Source organism: Protopterus annectens, chromosome 11.part0 (assembly GCF_019279795.1).
Source record: "Protopterus annectens isolate FY-2018-M chromosome 11.part0, PAN1.0, whole genome shotgun sequence".
NCBI classification, from domain to species: domain Eukaryota; kingdom Metazoa; phylum Chordata; order Ceratodontiformes; family Protopteridae; genus Protopterus; species Protopterus annectens.
Window position 1 is genome coordinate 859,050,495 of NC_056745.1, and position 9,589 is coordinate 859,060,083.

Here is a 9,589-nt window from a genome sequence, read left to right on the forward strand (position 1 = left end):
TTGTCACACTCACACGTTATTAGGGCTAGTCCCAGGCTGCGTCTTGCACGAACTACAGAACGAACTAACCCCCCCACCTAAACTGATTGACCTTTTGGACATCCACAAAATGAACAGTATCAGAGCCATTAGATCCAAGGATTTAAATTTTCCTTGTGACATAAACAGGCTATGTTGATGAGACACAAATGTGTCTCAGGGGGTCCCCATACACTGGAACAAGCTTCCCACCCATGTGAAGCAGAGTCCATCCCTAGCTTAAGCATAACTTTGACCAATAGGTGGGAAATTGGAAATCATCCCTGTTGCCACCCATCTGTTTTTTTTCTGGACTAGTATCCACAAATCAAATCAATTCTCTGGTAGTCAGGAAAACACTGTATAACAGTACAAACTGCAATATTAAAAAGGAAACAGACTCAGTGTTTGTTAAATTGGCTGATTTACTATCCTTTTTTACAGAAAAGCATAGTAAATCGGCTGAAAACAGGCATCTGGAACAGAAAAAGAGGGCGTTCCCATCATCTGATGTCACAGTGATGTCGTAAAATGGGCGGATCATGGATGGGAGAGGGGGTGGGAGTGGGTGGAGTTATGGGTGATGCGAGGGGCGTGACCTTAGTCCGGTTTTAGCCACAAAGAAAGCTGGCAACCTTAATGGTAGACCGGCATTAGTCTGGAGGAAAGAAAGTCTGAAAAGTTTGTCATTATTTAGTGACTTCATTCCTCATAACATTTGTGGTTTTCCAACAAATCACTGAGGAACAGTGTCACTAAATAATGACACATTTCACTTTCAGACTTTTCTTACTTCAGACAATGCACAATTATTTTCACAGACTTCTAAGTTTATGAGATCAACATTAACAATCAATCCCTTCCTGTACTTATGCCTTGTCTACATTTTTTGAAATAAAAGCTCGAGAGGTATGTACAGGAGCAGAAAAAATAAAAGGAAACTCAGGTACGTTCTGCAAAACTAAAGAAACATACCTAATTTTCCTTGTATTATCCCCTGTCTCTCTCGTACCGCTAAACTGTCCAGGTTACATTTTTTTTTTCTTCTTTTAAAAACAAAATATACCAACAGAGAGCTTCCTTTCTCCACTACTTGCTTTCTAAAGCACTGATGTACTGTGTAAACATGGGAACGTGCAATACATCACCAAAGGACAGAATCCGGAAACAAAGTGGAAGAACATCAGGCTCTGTTATACAAAGACATTATTTAAGAAAAGTAGCTAATTTCTTTCTTAAATAATGTCATTGTATAATAGCAATAACCCACAGCTTGGTGTGGGTAATGCTGTATTTACCCATGATTAGCTTTGCTTAGTCATGATGGCTTCAACCACACCAACCGTGGGTAAATCCAGCATTACCCACACCCAGCCATGGGTTATTGCTATACTCTAAAATACTAGCATCATGTACCATTATATACACTACTTGCTTACAGGACACATTCTGTTCCTCTGTTGGTGCTTCTTGGTCCAGGATGCAACTGAAAAGGGGTACCACAATGAAATGAATGAGTAAACTAGTAACTGGTACAAATGCAGATTTGGACTCCTCTGGAAAATACTAACAACTGTGGCTCGTCTCTTCACCTCTTCATTTATTCTTTCCCTGGAGTCAAACACTGTGGAATTTCCTTTACTACACGGACAGAACTGCTGGTGTGAAAGAGCTTTGAATAATATTCCCCTAATATGAAAGCTTGGCTGGAAGGATTCTTTCAAACGCTATACATGCTCAGAAATGCTGAGCAGTTCCACACTTACGCACACAAAGGCTGTTGGGTAAATTAGCTATATGCATCTATTACAAGGTCAGACAGCTGGATGACTAAATGACAACCTTTCCAATATATCATGAAGGTCGCAATTCAGTAGTTGTTTCCTGTATTTCATCCATGGGAAGAAAAAGACCATCAATGAAGTGTATAGAGGCACATTTTCATTTTACAACTTAATAACTAAACAAACAGCCTCCTTTTATCAGTAGTGCCCATCAGTCTACCTTATTATTTTTTTCCTCTCTGCCTCTGGATGTGTCTTAGCATTATATCAAATACATGCATCAAGACCGCCTTCTTTACACTGATTACTGACTTCAGCCCTAGCTTTTCCTTTGGAACTTAACTGTCTAGAAAAGAAAAATATTTTGTTGGAGTGGGACAGCATTAATTCCTGAAGGACTGTATTTGATATGTTAACCATCTGTTTAATCAGTTTGAAACACACACGCATAATATCCTTTCATGAAAGTTACATTCCCTGAAGGGATTATTCCACATGCTGCTAACTTTTCTGGCTAAAGGATGAAATGGAAAGTCAGACTGGACGACCCATGAACCCTGAAGAATATTAGGAGTGTGAACTAGTATTTTTCTGTGTTTCACTTAATCACAAACAGCTGGCTTGAGTCACATCCCTTACAGAAAGGGCAAATCCTTTTATGATGCATTTCCCCTACTTAATGTTTCAGACAAGCAAAAAAAATGCTACACTTTGTTTTAAATACCAAAGTGCAATATTGCACAAGGCAAAAACTTTTATTAATGGAACTGTGCAAACAAGATGCCAGATGCCTGAAACAGCACCTAATTTTGCATCCTTAAAAGCCATAAACAGAATAGTGTTTTTATCATCACTGTATTCCTTTTATAATACAATCTCTCACATTATAAAAATACGCAAAATATTCATGGCATTATTTACATATTTTACAAGAAAAGATATCTGTATAAAATGTTATAAAATAATTAAAATATGCAAATATAGTTTTAATGTATTCTTACTTTGTATAAAATTGTTCCTTTTGACAAAAAAAAAAGTTTTTCATTTTACCGTGGGTTCATTTAAAAGATGAAAGTCTTCCAAATGGCATGAAAGGTGATCTTCCTGAACCAAGATCAGCATCAGTATTTCCGAGGTAGCTTGTTGAAATGCCCCCCCCCCCCACCTTGTTTTAAAGTTCTGTGGCTTGAAGTCCAGCTACGTATCAGTGCCATGAGATGTAAAACATGGAGTCCAATGGTTATCAAAAGTCTGTTCAAAAGTACAAATCCCAGGTTCAGGCTGAGTAACAACTTTAACTGACTGTGAGTCATCTGTATCAGTATCAGAGTCTAGGGAACGATGCAAGCCATCATGCACAACGTTTGGCTTGCTTGCTAGTGACGGAGAATAAGAAGAATATGGATTCTTCTGTGACTTCCATAAAGATTTTCCAAATGTTCCTGTTACAAAGAAAACAAAAAACAATATTATGCACGATTACTCTTTATAATACACAAGTCCAATTAAAATACATTTGGGCTATATGAAGAAGTTCACACGGATACTTCACAAACCCCGAGGTTCTACACAGAGATAACAGCATTAATATCTGGCAAAATAATACCATCCGGGTACAATAACTCAGTTTAAGGCAATTAGATCATGGGGTAAGGTGGGGAGGATAGAAGTTTCAAAAGATTTTAGATTCTTTATTAAAATATAACCTGTAGTCAAGCTTTAACCAACCTCAAAATACTACCAATACCACATATGAACTCCATACAGATATGTCTTAAAACAGATGGACCCTCTAAAATATTAAATCAGATTACAAAATGCCCTACTACATGAATGAAATTAAAAACTTCTAAGTAGAAAAAAATTGTGTATTTTGTACAACAGCATGCCTAATTCATACAATAGAACCTTCAACATCTCTATATACAAGGCAATGCTCTTTATGTAATCAGTTCTAAGAGAAATTACAGTTTTGTGAGTACACTCACCATAATGGCAGATGTCTGAGTAAGATCCCTGTTACAGTAACATTTTAATACATATGGGAATTGACCGCAGAGGACATCTGCCAGATTGACCAGACTATGAGATCCATTGTTGTTGTGGTGCAGACTGAGTTCTCCTCGGGGCAGAAATGAAGGCTTGTGCCCTGGAGAGAGGGAGCATTCAGTCTGTACCACTTTATTATATTCCGTTCTTTTTTGCCAGTGAATGAAATGGGAATATGCTTGGCAAAGGCAAAACTCTTCTCCTACACCCCACTTGTCTCACTCCTCTTTTTGCTAAAGTACATCAAAAAATGAAAAAAAAAAACATAAAATAACCATGTTCAGCTATATCCTAAGCTACAGTGTCGAGTCCACACCCCCATTTCATCACCTGCCTCAGGCCCACCGTGATAAAAAAAAAGGAATCTTTCTCCAGTACTTTAAAAGAAGAGTGATGTTCATTATTCGCTCTTCTGCATTTTTTGGTCTTTTATTTTCCAGCATGCCAGGACTTGGCCTGAAATTTCAGCAGGGAGTTCAAATAAACATTTTACCAAACTGGAAAAGCATTCCAACGTACAGTATCTATATTATGGAATGTTTCATGGGAGGATACAGAAAAAAACAAGGTGAATATAGAAGACTAAGTGTCCTGACATCCTAGCTTCTAAAAGTGTAACAGGAAGACATTTTACTAAATAAGTTACATTGTGGCATGCAATAATCAAAGTAAATCAGTTTACGAACAAAGGTGGCTAACATAAGGATGGCTGGGATGACCTGAAGGTGTGAAGTTGTAGCAGTAGAGATAAAGGAGCCAGAATGTACAGGACAAGAAAACAGTATACTTTTCCTAACAGCAACAATAGATTCCAGAGTAAGGATGCTGCAGAATTTGTTAGCAGCTCTAAGCTTTTCAAACAGAGAGCATCTGTCCAAACAACAGTGGTTTGGCTGATAATCTTAGGACAGACATACAGAAAAAAAGCATCACTCAGACAAATGCCAGATGCATTGATGCCTGCATATAAAATGTTGACTGAAGTTTACAAGGATGAGAAAAGACCAATGCCTTTAAGACCAGTGTTGAAACTTGTGCAAATAAATCAACACTTGGGCCAGTATAACACAAAAAAAGCTCTAGCTACAAACAAAGGGGGAGACACCAATACCTTAAAACTAAGGGGGCAGGGGTAGCAGTAATAGATGGGGATGACCCTCAACTCTTTTTAATGGCAGCCACTAATAAATCATAGCTGATGAGTGGGAATCCATGAGAGTGCTTAACAAGAAAGCGAGATATGACTGGCAACCAATGTGTTACCTAATCTGCAGGGGAACTACATGCTGAAGACCCTATCATTATAGCAGACAAAGGTTTACTAGATGATCCACCAACACTGACTACTAATTGTATGTGTGGTAGTGGTGGTGGGGTGGGGAAGAGTTCAAGAATTTTCAAGAGGTCTCATTTGTATCTTAAAAAGCCCAATTTTTTTATTTTTTTTTTTTAACGACAGACGGTTTCTTACTGGATGGATTTGCAGGTAGACGTCATGGAAGTTGAGGGTGAAGAGTGGTGCTACTTGGCTTTAAAAATAAAAGTTTCCTGGAAGGCAGAAAGTTTTCCAGAGGCTGAGGCTTCTTCTAGCAATGCTAAGTTGCACCTCTGAACCTCACACAGACCGTGCACTATTATGTGCCATGCTGTAGTCCCAGATAATGAAGACAATCGCTGCGCACATTCACTTGCTGCAGGTACAATTAAAGACAAAAGATGTCACAAGCTCAAAGAATCAGTGTGGTATCACAGGATACCTTGCAGTCTAAACATAGATCATTGTGTAGCAGTCTGTAACAGACTGAGTAAAGGGACACTGATTCAAGACTGTCCGCATAGGACTTATTGGTTACTTCTTGTATTCCTTTTGTGAGGAACCTATGCAGTATCTGAAACTGTTTCTAGTGCTTGGTCAGGTACATGCCCAAGGACTCACTGCACTCAACAAATGGTCTGATGAGAGCACAGTATAGTGGAAGAATGACCTCCATGGACCTGAATGCCATGCACTTATTTATATGTTGTGCAGCACAGAATAACTTTCTCACCAGAGCAGACATCTGGTGGTCAAAGGTCAGGTTACTGTCAACATGCATTCCCAGATATCTAACTACTAGGGCTACTTTTAGGGATGTATTATCAATGTGGTAATTTCTAGTGGAGGCCATCTTTCCAAGGGTACCCGTTGTCTGTCTGCATCAGGCTCTCTCGAAAGTTGTCGGTCTCCTTAGCAGATTCAGTGTCCATGCCTAGTTTGCAGTCATCTGCAAATGTGGTCAAAGGCCCCTGATGTCTGACTTCATTTCAGAGAAATAGATGCCAAAATATCTCAATCAGGTGGTTATGATTGGCAATGCCTGTTAACAGGTTTGGCAAAAATCTCACCCCTTGTCCCCTCCAAACATTCCACAAAGCATTCCCTCTACATCTCCTCGACCTTGCATCTCCAAAGAGCAAGTCAATAATGCTCTCTCCAGGGGCAGAGACACAGCCTCTGTGGGAATGTATGGCATCTCAGATTGCATTTTAAATGGTCTAGAACATGAGTTAGCAACTCTATTAGGCACTCTCTTCAACCACAGCCTGAGTACTGTTTTTTTCCCTGCTGAATGGAAAACAGCAACCACCATCCCCCTTCATAAACGGGGTATAGCAACAGACCCTGGGAAGTACAGATCCATAAGCTTAACCAGCCTTATCTGTAAGGCTATGGAGCAAATCATCATGGATCTTATAAATAAGGACACAGGTGGACTTCCAAACCCTTGGTCTGACTCAGCTTGGTTTTGTCAACGGCAGATCATGCCTGTTAAACCTGGTAAACTTCTTCGAAAACATTGCCAGAGACATAAACTAAGGTAAATCTGTGCATACAGCCTACCCTGATTTAGCTAAGGCTTTTAACACAATCCCACATTTGAGCATCATTGATAAATTCTCCAAGTTGAATATCAACCCTCATGTCATCAGGTGGGTTGCTAACTGGCTCACCAACAGATCACACTCAGTCAAACTTGGGGACTTTACCTCAACCAGCAGATATGTCACCAGTAGGGTTCCACAGGGGTCAGTGCTGGGCCCTCTATTATTTGGAATATACTTCTCAGACGTTCAGCCAAAACCGAGGGGTTGTGGCTGACTAAGTTTGCTGATGACTGCAAATTAGGTGCAATCATTAAATCTCTAAATTATGCCAGTATACTTCAGGAGGGAATTACACAAACCAGTGACTGGTGCCAAAGCCATGGACTCAAACTCAATGTAAAAAAATGCATTATCATCCCCTTTGGTAAAAACGATATCCCTGCAGACTATCACATAAATAATAGTACCCTATGTAACAACTCAGTAGTGAGAGATGTGGGAATGCAAGTTTAAACTTTGACCACAATGTTTCTACTGTGGTAAGGAAGGCATTCTATGTCACACACCTCATTAGCAAAGGCATTGCCTCAAGAGTGAGAGAGGTCATAACGCCCCTGTACTCGACCCTCATCAGGCCCAAGTACAATGCTCCCTTTTAGTATGCACCTTACCAGGCACCTACAGCAACTTGAGAGACCTCAGAGATTTCGAGCCAAGATAATTCAAGGTCTCCTGCACATGCCATGTATTGACAGACTGACGTCACTGTCACTGTACTCAGTACTGTACAGAATACTTAGACAGGACTTTTGCCTGGCCTACACAGCAATCTTGGATACAAACCTAATGGAAATGCTGCACATACCCAAGTAAAATGGGACAAGGGTCACCTGCTCCTGGGACTGTAACCTGGCATGCAACATAAATAGGACCTGTTGGAGAGACATGTCTCTCAGGGGTTACCACTCCTCTGGAATAGGTTACCAATTCACATCAAACAAAGCCTCTCTATGACCCTGTATAAGCGTAGCCTGGATGACTGGATGGAAAATTGTAAATTCCTGCCAAAGATTTCCCCTATAACCCTCCTAGATATGGGCAGTCACTGCTAAGATCTTGAGTATAGGCAAGATCCTTTACATTGGGTGTCTCTAGTACTATATTGGGTACACATGGCTAAGTAACCACCTATGAACCTGATTATTACTCTGTGTAATACAGGCAGAGTTTTAGCTTCCCCAATGCAATAGCACTTTAAAAAAAAAACCTTGTACAGTGAAGTGTCAAGCACTTTTAAAAAAAAGCCTTGTACAGTGAAGTGTCAAGCACTTTTAAAAACTTTATTACAGATGCACTTCACTTCTGGCTGTAGTTTTTGTGGCCAGCAAAGTGTCTAACAGGCTGTATAACTGTTGGATGACTAGAGCCGTATATTGCTTCTGGCTGTCATTGTATGGCAGCATAAAATGCATTATAGCATTCAAAGTTTCCAGGGCAGTGCTGTGGTGACCGGTGCCAGTGTGGCAGCAGGAAGTTTATTTTGTTACAACAGTGACAATCAGAAGAACATTGTTGTAATAAGCCCGTTATAGCTTAGTTCCTACATACAAACATCAGTGTAATGTGGTTATTCTTCACTCAAAGTTGGAGCATAATCAGCAAACTCTACATATTACAAGTATGTAATCAGTGTTCATACAATACAACTCTCCCACTGTAAAAACACAAATCCTGCTTAACGTATTAATACTATTTCACAGGTTAACATACTGTTATGCTTTTATACATGTATTAATAAATCACATTTTTTGTATGAACTATTTATGCTGAAAAGGGTAAGCATTAATGAACTGAATAACTGCAACTGCAGTGTGCACAGCAATCTTAAGTCTTTCTGCAAGTTGAAGCTGAAAACTACTGTTGACAGAAAAAAAAACATGCTTCTTTGGGATTTGCACAGTAGAAGGTGGCAGATGCAGAAAAACTGACTTCAGTTTGTCAGTGACATGGATCTGTCCCACTAGTCTGAAATGAATGTTCACTTTCTAACACAAAAGATTCAGTTTTGACCATCTCCCCTAGAGACAGAAAACCAAAGGGTAATAGTCCAGTATAAAATGTGCAGGATGTCAGATCCTTGACAAGAGGACGAAAATTTACAGGGCAGTATCTGCTTGCGGCTTAGTCTGTGCATTACTGTGATATTCTGAGATATATTCCCCAAAAAATGATTTTTCTGCATCATTAAGGGTGTCTGACCTACAGTCTTCTGCAGTACCAACCCTTCCTCTCACTGACTAAACAGTAACATTTATTTCACACTTTAGGAAGACAAGTGAATGCAGGCATCTTGATGTCAAATTAGAGTAAAAAGAACTGTGCATATGAAATCCAAACAGTGTCACCAGAAGATAATGGCTTACAGGGTGTGATATAAACTGGTTCCCTAGTACTAAACTGGTAAACTGTTAGACAACAAAGTTGCAAGTTATCACAATATATGCAAACTAACTGCGTTGTACCATGTTCACTAAACAAATCTTGGTTATCAAAATGATTTAATTCTGAGTGTGTAAGAAAAATGATGACGCTCACAATCATTCATTAAGTTCTTCTGATACATTTCAAACTGTGTAAATCAAATGTACTGAAATTGATTTATACTCCACAGAACAGTGATTACGTCACGTATACATTCAAAACTTGAAAGAAAACTAAATTTTAGAAGTGTGTGCTATTTAATTAACACTAGACATCACAACTTACTAAAAAGAGGTTCTACTAACTTTTACAGAGATTACCAATCAATAGAACTCCCATGCCAGACTTCTTAACATGGCTTAATTGTGTCCTACTGTCCTCTTTACATCCTA

At 39.3% G+C, this 9,589-nt stretch overlaps 1 protein-coding gene across 1 annotated transcript in view; it reads right to left on the reverse strand.

The window, feature by feature from the left end:
- Positions 1-2,512: 2,512 nt before the first annotated feature.
- The window catches only part of LRIG3 (leucine rich repeats and immunoglobulin like domains 3), a 201,159-nt gene continuing 194,082 nt past the window's right edge, over positions 2,513-9,589 (reverse strand). The window contains exon 19 of the mRNA XM_044088274.1: positions 2,513-3,244. Within this exon, the coding sequence (XP_043944209.1) occupies positions 3,000-3,244 (245 nt within the window). The 3' untranslated portion in view covers positions 2,513-2,999. The remainder of the gene's footprint in view (positions 3,245-9,589) is intronic.